Source organism: Lepidochelys kempii, chromosome 3 (genome assembly GCF_965140265.1).
Source record: "Lepidochelys kempii isolate rLepKem1 chromosome 3, rLepKem1.hap2, whole genome shotgun sequence".
NCBI lineage: Eukaryota > Metazoa > Chordata > Testudines > Cheloniidae > Lepidochelys > Lepidochelys kempii.
In genome coordinates, this window is record NC_133258.1 from 13754336 (window position 1) to 13771713 (window position 17378).

Sequence of the window (17378 nt, forward strand, 5' to 3'; positions counted from 1 at the left end):
GGGGGTCCCCATTGAAATGTGGTGCTGTTTTAAAGGAGTCACTTAGGTTCCATGAATCGTTTTACCAGACCCCGCATGGGGCGGGGGGGGCGCTTACCCCCCCCCCCAGGCAGGGCTGTAGTCGGGTTTCGTGGCCTTATTTTTAACTTTTTCTCCTCCTGGGGTGGATGCCTCGCCCTCCAGACTCCCAAGCGTAGGGGGCTCTGCCCCTTGCATCCCCGCTGTGGGCTTTGCCCGCGGGCCAGCCCCTACATTGAGCGGGGCGCGCACCCAGCAGCGCGACCGGCCGCCGCGCCCTCCACCACGACACGCAGGCTGGCTCTGCCAGCAGCCCCCCCTCCGGCCCCGCGCCTGCGCACAGGCTACCCAGCCTGGGCCCTCCCCCGCGCCGGCGCCTGCGCCTGCGCCAGCAACGCTCTCCCTGACAAGGGGCGGGCGGAGGCGGCGCTCCTAGAACGCGCCTGCGCGCGGGAAGCTCAGGGCACGCGTAGTGGCACGTTTCCAAGGCGGTAGTTGAGGCCGCGGGCCGGCCGAGCCATGTCGGCGGGGCTGCTGAGTCCGGAGCCGGCAGGGAGCGGCGGTAGGTGCCTGGTGGCCGGGAGCCGCCGGTTTCCGGGCCGGATCTGGAAGCGGGAGGAGGCCGGCTGGGCTCCAGCTGAGGCGGGGGCGGGGCCGGGCCGGGGGCGTCGGGGCGGGGCGGGGCGGCGAGCCCTGGGCGGGCGAGGTGCCGGCTGGGGCTCCCCGGCCTGGCTGAGCTGCGGGGCGGCCCAGCCCCCGCTGGGACGAGAGGACAAAGGCGGGGGCCGCCGGGCCGCCCCGGGCCTGGCGGGAGGCACGCTGAGAACGAGGCTCCCCTCCGCCCGCCGGAGGGTTGGCGGGGAACTGGAGCCGGCGGGGGCCTGCGAGCTCCGCTTGCCCGGCCGGGTGGGGGCAGCGTGGCCCTGCCGCCGGCCCTTCTGCCCAAGCAGTAGCCGTGGTGCCATTTGAGTCGCCGGCGCCTCGGCGAAGCGAGCGCCGCTGCCCGCTGCGATACCCCAAAGCCTTCCGCTTGGAATCGGGAAAGGAGGTTTGTAACCTGGAACAAAATCCGGAGTAGCGGTTGTGTTAAACTGATCGATGGTCACCTGAATTCCTGCGTAATAAACCTGGGGTGTTGTGTCCCAAACAACAGGGGAGCGATGCCAAAGGACCCCCAAAGCCCTGCAGGGGCGACAGTGTGAACACTCAAGATGAAGCTGAATGACGTGAGGGACTTGGTTCTGCAAGCTAAGGGAGCCACCGAAATTTTCGTAGTACTAATTACAGTAACTCCTCGCTTAATGATGTAGTTAGGTTCCTGAAAAATGCGACTTCAAGTGAAATGATGTTAAGCAAATCTAATTTCCCCATAAGAATTAATGTAAAGGGGTGGGGGTGTTAGGTTCCAGGGAAATTTTTTTCACCAGACAAAAGACTATATATCGTATAAATTTTAAAGAAACCATTTAATATTGGTACACAGCGATGATGATTGTGACTCTTGGTTGAGGTGAAGTCAGAGGGTGGGATATTTCCCAGGGAATGCCTTACTGCTAAACGATGAACTAGCACTCGATGAACTAGCACTCGGCTGAGCCCCCAACGGTGAACACAGTTGTTAATATAGCCTCACACTCTACAAGGCAGAAGGAATGGAGGGAGGGGAGACAGCATGGCAGAGAAAGACACAGCTACACTGTGTGTGTGTGAGAGAGAGAGAGACTTGCATTGCCCCTTTAAGTACGTTGACCCCACTCTAAGTACATTGCCTTTTTAAGTAGATCAACAAGTTGAGGCAGCTGCTGCTGGCAAGCTCCCTCCGACCTGAGCCCTGTCCTGTCCCGCTCCTGCTCTATGGAGATGGGGGTAAGTGGGGTGCAGGAGGACACCCTGACATTAGCCCCCTTCTTTCCCCCACGCACAGCAAGCAGGACTCCTAGAAGCAGCTCCAAGGCAGAGGGTAGGAGCAGCACATGGCAGTGGGGGGAAGGACAGCTGAACTACCCGGAAATTGATAGCCTGTTGTGCAGCTGCGACACAGAGAACTTAGGGGAATGGGGAGCTGATGGGGGGGCTGCTGGTCCACCCTGGTTCCAAGTCCCCACCAGCTAGCTCCAATGGGCTGGTCTTCCTGCAAGCAGTGGACAAAGCAGGTGGCTGCTAAAAGACGTTATAAGGAAGCATTGCATAACTTTAAACGAGCATGTTTTCTAACTGATCAGCAACGAAACAACGTTAACTGGGATGACTTTAAGTGAGGAGTTACTGTACTGTGTCCAGATATGTTTGCAGTAAGCAGTCCTAACATAGAACAAAGATCAATAACAAATTCATTGTTAAGTACAAAGTAACGTACATGGGAAAACATCCCAACTATACATACAAAATGATGGGGTCTAAATTAGCTGTTCTGACCTCAAGAAAGAGGTTGTTGAGTCATTGTGAATAGTTCTCTGAAAACATCTACTCAATGTGCAGCAGCAGTCAAAAAAAAGCTAAAAATGTTTGAAACAAATAGGAAAGGGATAAATAAGACCAAAGATGATATAATACCACTATATAAATCCATAGTATGCCCACACCTTGACTACTGCATGCAGTTCTGGTCACTCCATCTCAAAAAAGATGTATTAGAATTTGAAAAGGTACAGAAAAGGGTAACAAAAATGATTAGGGATATGGAACAGTTTCCATAGAAGGAGAGATTAAAAAGACTGGGAACGTTCATGGAAAAGACTAAGGGGTGTACGATAGAGGTCTATAAAATCTTGAATGGTATAGAGAAAGTGAATAGGGAAGTGTAATTTACTCCTTCACATAACATAAGAACCAGGAATCTTCTGATGAAATTAAGGGGCTGCAGGTTTAAAACAAACACAAGGAAGTGCTTCTTCACAATATGCCTGGGAATGTTGTAAAGGCCAAAAGTATAACAGGGTTAAAAAAAAATTGGATAATTTCACAGAGGATAGGTCCATCACTGGCTATTAGGGACAGTAGATGGGGAAGGTTCTGAGTTACTAGAGAGAATTCTTTCCCAGGTGTCTGGGTGGTGGGTCTTGCCCATATGCTCAGTCTAACTGAATGCTATATTTGGGGTTGGGAAAGAATTTTCTCTCAGGCAAGAATAGCAGAGACCCTGGTGGGTTTTTTTGCCTTCCTCTGCAGCATGGGTCACTTGTAGGTTTAAACTAGTGTAAATAGTGGATTCTCTGTAACTTGAAGTCTTTAAACCATGATTTGAGGACTTCAGTAACCAGCCAGAGGTTAGGTGTCCATTACAGAAGTGGGTTGGTGAGGTTCTGTGGCCTGGAATGTGCAGGAGGTCAGACTAGATGATCATGATGGTCCTTCTGACCTTAAAGTCTGTGAGATGATGAAGAATGTAACCCCATGCTCTGGGTGTCCCTTAGCCTGTGACTGCCAGATGCTGGAACTGGGCGACAGGAGATGGCTCACTAGATTAATTGCCCTTATTTGTTCATTCCCCCTGTAGCATTGGTCGCTGTCGGAAGATAGGATACTGGGCTAGATGGACCATTGGTTGGATCCAGTATGGCTGTTCTTATGTTGTGACAGTGCTGTAGCTGAGCATGGTGCTCTGCAGACAAAAAGGAACACATAATTCCTGTTCCCTGAAGAGTTAAGAATTTAAATTAGATAAGATGACCCTTGAATTCTCTTCTCACCTTATTGTCCCCGCCACTCCTCCCCAAAAGGAAATTAAAAAAACTGTGTGAGGAAAGACAGACGTGTGTAGGTGGGATTTTTTTTAGATTTTGTATTTTTATAAGAACATAGGACACAGAACTCTTCATGTAGATGCTTGTAAATTACACTTTTTAATTTAGAAGAGAAGAGAAATTTTTCTTTTGTTTTTATATTTATTAAAGCTTATGTTTAATAATTTATTTTTCATATTCTCTCCAGACATTTCTTTAGCAGAGCCAAGACCAGTGAGAGCCTTGATGGCTTGAGGCAGTGTGGCCTACTGAATAGGGCAGTGGACTGGCAGTCAGGCAACTTGGATTCTATTCCTGTCTATGTCACTGCCCTCTTAGAATCATAGAATATCAGGGTTGGAAGGGACCTCAGGAGGTCATCTAGTCCAACCCCCTGCTCAAAAGTAGGACCCATACCCAATTAAATCATCCCAGCCAGGGCTTTGTCAAGCCTGACCTTAAAAACTTCTAAGGAAGGAGATTCCACCACCTCCCTAGGCAACGCATTCCAGTGTTTCACCACCCTCCTAGTGAAAAAGTTTTTCCTAATATCCAACCTAAACCTCCCCCACTGCAACTTGAGACCATTACTCCTTGTCCTGTCCTCTTCTACCACTGAGAATAGTCTAGAACCATCCTCTCTGGAACTACCTCTCAGGTAGTTGAAAGCAGCTATCAAATCCCCCCTCATTCTTCTCTTCTGCAGACTAAACAATCCCAGTTCCCTCAGCCTCTCATCATAAGTCATGTGTTCCAGACCCCTAATCATTTCTGTTGCCCTTCGCTGGACTCTCTCCAATTTATCCACATCCTTCTTGTAGTGTGGGGCCCAAAACTGGACACAGTACTCCAGATGAGGCCTCACCAATGTCGAATAGAGGGGAACGATCACGTCCCTCGATCTGCTCGCTATGCCCCTACTTATACATCCCAAAATGCCATTGGCCTTCTTGGCAACAAGGGCACACTGCTGGCTCATATCCAGCTTCTCGTCCGCTGTCACCCCTAGGTCCTTTTCCGCAGAATTGCTGCCTAGCCATTCGGTCCCTAGTCTGTAGCGGTGCATTGGGTTCTTCCGTCCTAAGTGCAGGACCCTGCACTTATCCTTATTGAACCTCATCAGATTTCTTTTGGCCCAATCCTCCAATTTGTCTAGGTCCCTCTGTATCCTATCCCTGCCCTCCAGCGTATCTACCACTCCTCCCAGTTTAGTATCTCTCAGCAAATTTGCGGATGTGCAATCCACACCATCCTCCAGATCATTTATGAAGATATTGAACAAAACCGGCCCCAGGACCGACCCCTGGGGCACTCCACTTGACACCGGCTGCCAACTAGACATGTTCAGCTTGCGTGACTTTGAGCAAATCGCTTTCTCTCTCTGTGCCTGTTTCCCTTCCTACCCTTTGTCTATGTTGTACATTTAGATTGTAAACTAACTTTGGGGCAGACGTTCGTAGTGCGTGCAAGTATATGAGTACAGTGCCTAGCATAATGAGATCCTGATCTCAGTTGTGGCCTCTACGCTCTATTGTAATACAAATAATAGTAATTGTTCTTATTCCTGCTGATGGGGATTGCATTGTGGAGTGGAGCTGGGAGACGTAGCTGTAACACTGCACACTATGTAGATTACTGGTGTGGCCTGCATTGACACAGCTACAGGCTAGGCTGAGATGTGCTCAGAGATTTGTGTGTTCTGCTGGTGGTTGCAATGCCTGTAAAGCATGGGTATGGAAACAAGGTGTCTTAGAAATGTTGTGGGCAGTAGATCTTGGAACTGCCAAATAACAATGCAATTTTTGGTTATGTAGATGGGCCTCTGTCTTACTCTACATTGAAGAGAATGTTTTGGTTTTTTTTAAAAAGCACTAATACGGTTTTTGTTTGTTTTCAGAGTCTGATGTCTTTGAAATTGACCTTCCCATCACGATCTTTGTGCTGAGTGATGATGATTTTCTAGAAAGTGAAGACGAAGAGGAGGCAATTTTGAGTGGTGATGATATTTTGAAGAGTGAAGAAGAGGTGGCCACTTCGAATGATGGTGATCGCCCAAAAAAAGGCAAAGAGGAAAAGCAGGTGCCTTCAAGTGGTGGTGATGTTCTAAGGAGTCAGGTGCAGCCCCACTTGAATGAAGATGATGTTCTAAAATGTCCAGAGGAAGAGCAGGTTACTCCGAGTGTGTTTGAGAAATCAAATTCAGCCCAAATTTCTTTAAGTGATCAATATGCTCTGGGCAGTAGCAAACCCAGCCAAAATGATGTGTCATGCCTGTCAGCTCCCAGAATGGACCCTGGAGAGGTAAATGGATGTGTCGAAAGGAAGGATGACATCGATTGCCAAAAGGTTCCTGTTCCTCTCTCATGTGGTGACAATAAGGGTAGAGATGGTCTGACTATTGAGACAAATAGGCAGCTGATTCCAGGAGCAATTTTTAAAGATGGAAAGGAACATGAGACTTCTGCAATCAGTTCCTCTGACAGCAATCAAGAGTACCAGCCAGCACTCCATTGTAAAGAAGCAGAGAGATGTGTTGAGACTGAAGGTGAGAGAGAGAGAGAGAGAGAGAGAGAGAGAAAAGGACAAGGATGTAATCATGAGCTAATGTTAAAAAAACAGAAGTGAGAAAAGAAAGAGGTACAAAACACAGGAGTGGGAAAGGGGGAAGAGGAAGGAAGTACACTGAAGACAACTCAGGATAAAGTTACACCATATTGTATTATAGGAAAGAAATTAATAATGGTGGAATTTGATATACCCAGTGACTTTTTTTTCTGCTACTTGACCACCCCAGTAGAAGCACGCGCACACAGTACATTTATGAAATAGAAAGATGATTGCCAGTGTTATAATGGTACACAGCTCTTCTGTTCCTTTAATTTGGAGTGGAGGGGCACCATAGTGGCACAGGCATTTTTCCACCCTGGCTAGTAAACTGAGTCGTCAGACTAGTAGGCATTAGGTACATTTTCAAGACCTGTCCACAGAAGTGTTCATTATATGATGGTATGGAGAAACGTGGTACATGATTTACTGGTGTGAATGAAAATGAGCTTGGTCTCATTCTCATGCCCAGCACAAAATTTCTGCACAGACTTTGTCCAACCAGCAGTTTGTGCTCACAAATAGGCCAGGACTAAAATAAGAGGTGTATTGCAGGTTGGGAGTTCTGTCCATATTGTTGGGGAAAGCTTGCCCGGCACCTCCCATACATTATTTATACCTCTAGTCAGTGGTCTCAGTCCCTAATTTAGCACTTAACTTTGCTCACCAATAAGGATGAGGTAAGGGCTATGAAGATACGGCTGTTGGTGAATACTCTGGGAGAACCAGTAGTTATGTTGTGGTGGTCCACGTCTACTACAGCTGAGTGAAATTATATAAGGAAATAATTTTACCTTTTTTAGCATCAGTGAGTGGCATTCCCTACTCTGAATACAAATTCTGCTGGCAGTCAGTAATTCTCCAGTTTTATCACTGGGGCTCTTTTGTTTTCTCTGTTTAGCGTATCATAACTTGGATGGGAGTTACTGAGATCATGCCAGGCTGTAGATTACTAGATGACATGTCACATGTATTTTCTTACATTTTTAGGTACTGTCCCTTTAGAGAAGGCAAAGAATAAAACTGATGACAGAACAAGAAAGAGAAATGGTTCTACCGATGAAACTCTGAATTGTGGAATGGATAGCAACTTTGAAGATCTGAATGCTGTAGAAGAAATAGAGCAAGTCCAAAGTATTTTTTTTACTTGTATTAATGGTGACTTTTCTACAGCAGGAGAGTTGCTAGAAGATGTAGGGGACTTGGCAATGAATGCTTGTGATAATCCTGGATTAAATATTTCTGAAGAGCTTATTCATCAGTCTGTAATTCATTCTCCCAGGGAGATGGATAAGCGAGAAGATTGTGATTTTTCTCATGTGATTATAAAACACCCAAATGTAAAGCATCAAGAAGAGACATTCCTACTAGGTAATGCGCATAACAGTGAAGCTGTTTCTGTGGGATTTTGTTCTACCTACAAGAATGAGAAGAAACTGAATCTGAAATGCAGGTTTTGTAGCTCTGTGTGTACAAGTAAAAATACTCTAAAGAAACATGTTTGTTCAGCACATCAAGATAAAAAAATTCACAAATGCTGCTTTTGCCAAAGAAGCTTTTTCTTTTCTGTCAACGTTAAACGCCATCTTAAATTTCATAAGAAAATGACCAGGTTGAAAAAGACAAGAAAAGGTAGAAGTATGAACATTGAAAAAGCCAGGAAGGAGACCCCAGCAAAAACACAATCTGCAAATAAAAAAAAGGAAAGTAAGTATAAGAAATTTTTCATCAAAATTGAAAGGGACTGTAAAACTATAGATGCTCCAGTTATTTTTTCTTGTAAAATTTGTCTCTTTGCTTCACCAGATCCTAAACTTTTTGTTTATCATATGAAGGGACATAAAGGCAGACAGCCTTATCAGTGTCCCCAGTGTAACTATTCTTGTGTTAGCTTGTCCTATATGCTAAATCACATGTACTGGCATGCTGGCTATAGACTGTACAAATGCAGGTTCTGTACATTTTTTTCACTGTATTTTGCAAGTATGGTGAAACACAGTTACATTCATACAGGGGCTAAGCCGTATTCCTGTGAATTCTGCCAGTCGTCATTCACAAGCACAAGTGGCTTAAAGAGACACACAAATATACATGTTGCCAAAGAATTGTGCCAAGGGCAGCAACACTTTGGCTTGCCTGTCGAGGGGAAGAGAACTAAAAGTCCTCCAAAGAGCTATACATGTGATCAGTGTAACTTGGTATTTTACACTAAAGGACTACTCTGCTTTCATGAGAAATTTCATAGCCAAGTTAAAGGCTGTGATGAGATGTTTGCAAATAAGAGTAATGAATACAATAAAAGCAAAGCATGTACAGATGACAACGATTACCAAAAGTACTGGGTTTCTTCTGGTTCTGACAATAAATGGGATGATCACCTGCTTAATGAGAAACATGAAATGCTGGCTTCAGGAGCAGAACTTGAACAGGAGAATGAATTTGAGAAGGATATGAATATATGCTCTGGCAAAACAATGTGCCAAAGCAGCCAGGGAACCAACAATTTGCCTGTTGTGAGGACTGGATCAGAAACTCTTTTCAGTATTTACAAGAGTGAGCAGTGTGATATTGTGTTTTGCAAAGAGAAGCATCTGTTTTTTCAGAAGGTCGCTCATTCACAAGTTCAAGAATGTAATGAGATTGTTACAAAGGCTCCCAAGGCTGAGGAAAATGCTAAGTGTATTGATGTACAGCCTCCTGTTGGGACTTCTCACAAACTGTTCAAGTGTCAACAATGTGATTATGCCACTTACATTTTTAGCAACCTTAAGCTGCATTTTAGAATACACACTGGTGAAAAACCATTTGAGTGTAAAGAGTGCAACAAGATGTTTCGCACCTCCAGCCATTTGCGGAGACATAGTCTTATGCACATAAAGAAAGGTCATGAAAGTGGCCATTGCCATTATTTGGGCAGCACTTCAGATAATCTTAAACTGCACTGTGAAATACATAAGGGCACGTGCCCTAAAAGGGAAGATCTTAGTTCCTCAAAAGACTTAAAGTGTGTTCGTTCCATATGCAGCTCAGAAAACCTTCAGAAACAGATGGATGTTCATGAAGGCAAAGAAAATGAACATGTTCTACCATCACAAAGTCTTCCACAACTTTACAAGTGTGAACAGTGTAATTACATCACTTATGTTTTAAGCAACCTCAAACTACACACAAGGATTCATACAGGTGAAAAACCCTACAGCTGTGACACTTGTCAGAAGAAGTTTCGTACTTCAGGTCATCTAAATCGACACAAGCTTGTGCATTTAAAGATGGAACGCCTTAAGTGTAGGAACTGTGACTATTCAACAGACAAATGGCAGTCCCTTAAGTGGCATTTGGCTTCACACTCGGATGAAAAAAACCTGGTTAGTAGCAAAGTCAAAGCGCAATCACTGCTACCTGTCAAAATATACAAGTGTGAAGAGTGTGGCTATGCTACAGCCCATAGTGGAAACTTTAAGCAGCATTTGAGAATTCATACAGGTGAAAAGCCATACAAATGTGACCAGTGTGCTCTTGCTTTCCGCACTTCTAGCCACCTGAAGCGTCACTTACTAACTCATTTAAAGTTACGCTGCAACAAGTGAGTTTTCCACCATGGATAAATGTGCTCTAGAGAAACATGTAAAAACACAAGGATAAAAAAATGTACAAATGCCAAAAGTGCAGTGTAACACTTTCCACCATACATCTCTTAGAGAAACATAAGAAACAGCATTTAAAAACTGGAAAATAAAACCAGGATTTGTTAAAATTCCTGAGTTACAAGCTTGGATCTAGGAAGTTTTGCAGTAGTTTGAACTTATACCTTGGCAGAAGAGCACAATTTCTTCCTCTTTGCCCTGTATCCCACCTATATGAAATGCCTTCACCTGGCACTAGGTAAAATTGACATGGTAATGATTATGGACCAGACTCTTGGGTATTCCCACAGTGTATAGAGTGGAAGTCTGGGGATGGTGTGGAATGCTGACATAAAACACTGCCCTACTGCTATGAGCATTACTTCCACTACTGCGTTAAAGAAGCCTCAGAGCTGTTTCTAAATTGTTGGCCTATAAAAGTCACAAGGGGCTGTTTTAAACTAGCTCAGACTGGAATGTTCAGACAAACTTCTGCTAATGCTCATCCATTCAGTAAGCGAACGTCATACCACTGTCCTGTCAGCAAGGAGAGGGTTTGATGTCAGCACTCCTACATTGGCTGTACTCCACTGCTGGGTCACCCTTACACTAAGATCTTCCCTGTCCCATTTACTTGGGTTTTACAACCAAAATATGCTATGTCTTTCTGAAAAGAATTTAAATCAAATTCTTCTCTATTACAAATCAGTAACCTGTAGATCAAAAATTTAGTTAAAAATTAGTCCTGCAACTACTGATATTGCCATGCATACCTAATACTGCAAGAGGATGACTTATAAAACCACTAGTTATAATAATTGATTATAGAAACGGAGTGGGCAAGTTTGTGTGTGTGTGAACACCCTAGAAGACAGGTTACTAATAAGGATTCAGCATTGATGAGTGCTGCTGCATCAGTAGCTTTTGAGGCTTAACTCTTGATTTGGACTCTTGAGTAGAAATGTTCTTAAAGTTTTGTACTGCTGTCCTTCAAAGGCCTAATCCTGTAAAATACTGTACCCCCTCAAAGCACTTTGCAAGATAAGTTCCAAACTGTTTGCAAGAAATTAAGTAGGAAGTAGAAGATACAAATAATGGATACCTCTAACCTACCATTTGATGCCTGCTTTCCAAGTGTTCTGCTGCATATCAGAAAATCTCCTTCATTAAGAGGATTTGATGGAAAAGCTGTGGATCTATTAAGATCCCTACAGTTTAAACTATCTCCTTAAAGGAGACTTTACTAGAGCCGCTTGTTTGCTTACGTTCTTTGTTGTTACAGGTCATTATCAATGAAGTGTTTATTCCAAATGTCTGTCTGATTGTGACAAACTTTTTTCTTTATTTTAGATGAAGGAAATTACTCCGTTGATTTAAATACATTTGGCAAAATGCTGGTATATCTTTCAGAAATATTCAAGTTTCTACTTTTCAGTGCCGCTTGTATCTTTTGAAGATTCCTCTGTTAGCCCTCTACAAAGGACAAATAAGAGAAATATGTAGTATGTATATTTCAGCAATTTGTATTAAACAGTTTAATGTTTGTAAAATGTTTTTTCCTAACATTAGTCTCAAATCCTAAAATTTCCCTTTATGTCAAAGGTGGATAAAATTCAGTGTTTGCTGTTAAAATATTTAATTTTGCCCTTGTAGGGAGATAACATTACTATGGTTCCTTCAAATATAAGGAACACAATGGTAATGTTAAAGATGTTAATAGAAGGAAAAATTGGTAAATTAATCTAACTTAACACTTTGATATACTGCCTCAAAGGAATTTCATTAAATCATGTTATACTGTCTCTTTAAAATTGCATGTGCAAGGTCCACTCAAGCAAAGAGCTAGGTCAGCAAAGTATCTAGCTACAACTTAGTAGAAATACAGCAAGTGGGAGACCTAAGAATGGAATTGGGCTTTTTATTTCATGCTGTAAGAGTAGGTGTTACTTGAGCATCTGCAATGTATGATGCTAAGATTTCCCCAGCACTACTTGCCCCAGGGGATTTGTAATGGCAGAACTTTGTGCCTAGCATCTGTTACAATTACTGCAAAAGATTAAGAGACTGGGAAATTAAAAGAAAAACTCTCTAAAGTAGGGGATTCTTGGTATCCCTTTCTTTAATCTTTTCGAAGCCACAAGACAGGAAAGTTGCACTGCAGAACAAGTAGAGCTAGAAAACAAGAGAGCATGAAGTATGGGTACCTACAGTGAGATCTGGTACATCTACCAAATGTACCTTGTGGTCTTCCTTATTAATATGGAGGTGTAGTATAGAAACTATAGGTTTCCAACACTAGCTGTTCTCTTGATCGGAGGAGAGGGTGGTGGTCTCTCAGCTGCATCTCCATATTACCAAAGAGTGTGGCTGCAGTGTGCTCCATTTTACGGAATTAGGAGCAGCCCTTAGGCTCCCATCAAACTGCTTCTATAGCCTCTGAATAGGGCACAGTTTGGCCCGAAAGATATTTTAGCTCTTTTTTTTTTTTTCCCTTCAAAAAGTGCCTGGTTTTCTGTTGAGTTTTTCTTATTACCAATGCTTAATGCTGTAGCATTTTGGCTCTTATCAAGCTGTGAAAACCTCTATTAAGATGGCCTATCTCCTATCTTTCCTGATATTTCAATATAGCCCAGAAGTGTGTTATGCTGGAGAGTCTACGTCTGAAACATAAAAAGCTTTCTTAATTTGATTTATAATTGAAGTCACAAATGCTGAAGAAAGCAGCAAAAATCACTTTAAAAGTGCAAGTTACGTACTATACCATGGGGGGCCCCTAGTGCTCTATAGGTGTAACTGCACGTGCTCTACTGCTTTTGATCTTACCTAGCTAAACCTTGTTGAAACAGCAGAAGAGTGAATGGCCTCGCCACTGGGAAAAATGTGGTAATGACAGATTTTTACACTTTAGTCCTGTTTTTGTATGCAGTGCACCACAATTCTTATTGCCTTGCATTGTGCCTTTTCCAGAGTATAGAGTATTATAAAATGCATCTTTGTGAAAAGTAAATGGGTGTAGGTGAATTACATCATTTCATGTAATAAGTTATACCACTTCATTTATCTGTCAATGGAGGCATTTGGCTTAAAAAAAAATAATTAAAAAATTACAATGAGGTGAAGGCTGACCTATGTTTTTTCTTGGTATTAGAGCTCAGTGTTCAAGAGGAATATTAATATACGTTGTTTGGTATGTGCTTTGAGGTAAGAGCAAGGAAAAGATTGTGAATCTATATAAAAATGATGGTCCTTTTTGAAACAAGGTACCCTTGAAGGTCTCTGTGGAACAAATGAAATACATTCCTTTACATTTTCTTACATATAAAAGGCCTTCAGGGTACATGACTGTCGATGTATGTGAAGAAAATGTTCCTCTTCTGTCTCATTTGTTTCTTACCACTAAAGATGGTCTTTTGTAAACAACCATTAATCACCCGAACTTAAATGCATGGTCTGTTTAGTAACTGATTCTAAAACAGGCTGTATTCAACTTGAGTAATATTTAGAGGACCAAATTTTTGACTCAGTCAAGCAAATAATCCCGCTGATTTCACTAGACCACATACACCCCGCCTCCAGCGCCCCCCTCGCCGCATTACAGGAGGCTGTCTCACCTCCAGGGTCACACCCAGCCCCGCTCCCTCCTCCCCCAGTCTCGCTCGTACTGGATCGGGTCTCCTCCCCCGCCCAGGTCCCTCAAGTTGCTTCCAGCCGGCGGAGTTCCGTGCTCGCAGCACCGCCGGACGCCAGATGGCGCTATGGCAATACTTCCCAGCCATGCCGGCTGCTCCTGAGCAGCCCTGTACACCAGCCCGGCTCGTCTCTTCCCCTCCCTCCACTTTCAGAGCTGCGCACGCGCAGCTTTTACAATTTGACTGGCGGGAGCCTCGTCCCCTCAATGCGCATGCGTACAGCTCCGACTTACGGACTAACTGTGCGTCGGCTCGGAGTTTTGACACATTCCCTGCGCACTTGTCCGAACTGCGCCTGCGCAGAATCTCAACCGCCCGTAGCGCGGAGAGACTAGTGGTGTCTCTCGTGCGCCGCCGTCGTCTCTTTTCTTCCGCAGCCCGCTCGCCTTCGCTGCCAAGATGCCGCGGATCATGATCAAAGGAGGCGTGTGGCGAAACACCGAGGTAGGGGCCGCTTCCATTCCTGGGGCCCACCCGCAGGGTCGGCGGCTGAGCCTCTGCGCGGCAGCGAGAAGGGGTAGCGGAGCGCATGCGCTGAAACGGGGGCTGGAGGGGGTCTTGCGCATGCGCAGATGGTGTCTCCAGCATGCTCTCCGAGATACTTTTACGTGCCTCAGGTTCTCGAGACCCCGCCGTCCTCATCCCCCCCCCGCGCCTGCTTAATACTTGAGGGTCCCCAGTGTGCAGCGCGGGGAGGGCCCAGATCCGCTTGGGCCCTGTGTGCTGGGAGCTGTCCCCCCTGCAGTCTGGGGTACCGAGTGTGTAGTATGAGCAGAGAGCACAGACCCGCCTGGGCCCTGTGTGCTGGGAGCTGGCTCTGCTGCAGGCTGGGGTTCACAGTGTACAGCACTGCTGTGGGTCTCAGATCCACATGCGCATCTGTGTGCTGGCAGGGGTCCCCAGTGTGCAGAAATGGGCAGGGGCCCTGTCAAGGTTCCTCCCCCACTCTGAACTCTAGGGTACAGATGTGGGGACCTGCATGAAAACCCTCCTAAGCTTATCTTTACCAGCTTAGGTCAAAACTTCCCTAAGGTACAAAATATTCCACCCTTTGTCCTTGGATTGGCCGCTACCACCACCAAACTAATACTGGTTACTGGGGAAGAGCTGTTTGGACGCGTCTTTCCCCCCAAAATACTTCCCAAAACCTTGCACCCCACTTCCTGGACAAGGTTTGGTAAAAAGCCTCACCAATTTGCCTAGGTGACTACAGACCCAGACCCTTGGATCTTAAGAACAATGAACAATCCTCCCAACACTTGCACCCCCCGCTTTCCTGGGAAATGTTAGATAAAAAGCCTCACCAATTTGCCTTGGTGACCACAGACCCAAACCCTTGGATCTGAGAACAATGAAAAAGCATTCAGTTTTCTTACAAGAAGACTTTTAATAAAAATAGTAGTAAATAGAAATAAAGAAATCCCCCCCTGTAAAATCAGGATGGTCGATACCTTACAGGGTAATTAGATTCAAAAACATAGAGAACCCCTCTAGGCAAAACCTTAAGTTACAAAAAAGATACACAGACAGAAATAGTTATTCTATTCAGCACAGTTCTTTTCTCAGCCATTTAAAGAAATCATAATCTAACACGTACCTAGCTAGATTACTTACTAAAAGTTCTAAGACTCCATTCCTGGTCTATCCCCGACAAAGACAGAATATAGACAGCAACACAGACCCTTTGTTTCTCTCCCTCCTCCCAGCTTTTGAAAGTATCTTGTCTCCTCATTGGTCATTTTGGTCAGGTGCCAGCGAGGTTACCTTTAGTTTCTTAACCCTTTACAGGTGAGAGGAGCTTTCCCCTGGCCAGGAGGGATTTCAAAGGGGTTTACCCTTCCCTTTATATTTATGACAGGCCTCTTGTGCACTGGGAACCAGTTCCTCTGCAGGCTTGGGTCGCCAGTGTGCAGTATGAGTAGGGTACTCATGTCCACATGTGCCCTGTGTGCTGGGAGCTGTTCTCTCTGCTGGGGTTCAGAGTATTCCGCATGGCCAGGGGGTCAGAGCCACATGGGTCCCTGTGTGCTGGAAAGTGTTTCTTTCTGTAGAATGCTTTATCTCTCCCTATGAGGAAGGGTGAGGAAAAGTATAGGCTGCTCTCCTATGGTAAGAAGCATTTCTGACAAAGTAATTATGTGGTCCTTCAATTAGCTAAAGTTGGGTCATATCCTGACATAAAAAGCACAAACGTTTCCCTCCATCTGGCAAGGCCTGTATTCTCCTACCTTCTCAGACCTTCAGAGATATTCTCTCCCCTTTGTCCTTATACTCTCAAAGGATGATGACCTCAAGAATGCATCTCCTCTGAGGGCTCTACAGAAGCTAGAGTCTTACCAGGATGACACCGAAGCAAGTGCTTGTATTTGGTGTTGTACTCTGGTGATTGTTTCACAGTAAACATGTGTGGCTACATGATGGTCATGCAAAAAATGATCAGTGATTATTTGTACATCTTATCAATGTTATTGCTGTGGTGCTAACTTGTAGCAAATGGACTCTTGCAGCAAGAGATGGAAGTATGATAAATATAGAGAGAAGATTTTTTCATTTAAAAATATATATCTATTCCCTGGTAGTATCCCAAACCAAAACTCAGCAGCCTATGATTAAAGCCACAATGCACTCTGAAGACTTGTGTACACTATGAAGAACAACTTTGTGCAGTTAAACTGGTGCGGAACATAGTTTAACTGCAAATGTCTGTTGTTGGCAATGGATACTCTTCTTGTATAGACTGGGCTATAATAAGCATTTGTGGAGCACTTGGTAGATGACTTATTTGATCACTCCATGTGCTTTTCTCTACACTGCCACTTAAGTCAGTGTAACTTAGGTTGCTCAGGGGTGTGAAAACAACACCCTGTGAGCGACATAAGTTACATCGACTTAGCGCAGTGTGGACATTGCTTTATGTCGGAGGGAGACGCTCTCCTGCCAATATAGCTTCCGCCTCTCATGGAGGTGGAGTAATTATCCTGACGGAAGAGCGCTCTCCTGTCACCATAATGCATCTTCACCAGTCGCACTACAGTGGCACAGTTGCATCGGTGCAGCTGTGCCAATGTAGTGCAGTAGTGTGGACTTTCCCTTAGAAAAAGATGCCATCTGATCCTAGGAAAACTTCAAAGGGTAACTGAGCTTTTCAGCTTTTGTTCACATCTCTGGTCACAGTACCAGTGCATGCACTTTATGGTTTCCGTGCTAGAATAGTCTGCAACAGGTCCATAACTTTCTTCCCATAATCTCCTAAATTTGGGGGTTCTAACTTTATTCTAATAAAAGTGAAATGTAAGGCTTCTGTGGAAGAGGGGAAGTTTGGGTTTGGGGACATGTAGTTCTTTCTCTTTCATGGGATTGATGCTTCTATAACTTTGTCTTCTGAGACAAAACTGTTCTATCTCAACACAGGTTTGCATTCCAGTGTCTTGACGTTATCTTCACTATGTCACCTGCCATCAGGAAGTCATGGTGCACACCTTGTCTTGTGACGTAGTATCAGCCCTGATGTAGTGTAGTGATGTAGTGTCAGCCCTAATGGACACTTTATTGTGAGGTAACCCTGTGAAAAATGGAGCTGATGTTTACTGAATTCTTGTGGTGAAGATTTCATGACACTTGGAGATCATATCCTCTTTCCTCTGTTTGAAGTCTTCTCAGGATCTGCAGCTGTTTCAGTTGAAACACCTGCAAATGGGATATTTCATAAATAGATTTCATAT

The 17378-nt window shown here is 44.6% G+C and overlaps 2 protein-coding genes and 1 long non-coding RNA gene across 5 annotated transcripts in view; 2 read left to right on the forward strand and 1 right to left on the reverse strand.

Annotated features, from left to right (window-relative positions):
* The first annotated feature begins 436 nt into the window (after window positions 1-436).
* LOC140908510 (uncharacterized) lies at window positions 437-13155 on the forward strand. Of its 3 annotated transcripts, none has more exons than XM_073335762.1 (4): window positions 437-580; window positions 5638-6285; window positions 7335-8051; window positions 11318-13155. In XM_073335762.1, exons 1-4 carry the CDS (start codon window positions 538-540, stop codon window positions 11419-11421), a joined length of 1512 nt encoding a protein of 503 aa, XP_073191863.1. In that variant the 5' UTR covers window positions 437-537; the 3' UTR covers window positions 11422-13155. The 3 variants fall into 3 exon arrangements, with proteins under 3 accessions (XP_073191863.1, XP_073191862.1, XP_073191861.1); XM_073335761.1 differs by having other exon boundaries at window positions 7335-9709; window positions 11318-11435; XM_073335760.1 differs by lacking the exon at window positions 11318-13155 and having other exon boundaries at window positions 7335-11309.
* Window positions 11287-14188, reverse strand: LOC140908515 (uncharacterized). Its single transcript, XR_012157898.1, has 2 exons — window positions 13890-14188; window positions 11287-11440 (listed from the first exon to the last, which is right to left on the reverse strand). It is a non-coding gene; the product is annotated as an uncharacterized lncRNA (long non-coding RNA).
* CDC5L (cell division cycle 5 like) overlaps window positions 13921-17378 on the forward strand; it is a 49279-nt gene continuing 45821 nt past the window's right edge. The window contains exon 1 of the mRNA XM_073335763.1: window positions 13921-14100. Coding sequence (XP_073191864.1) covers window positions 14056-14100 — 45 coding nt within the window. The 5' untranslated portion in view covers window positions 13921-14055. The remainder of the gene's footprint in view (window positions 14101-17378) is intronic.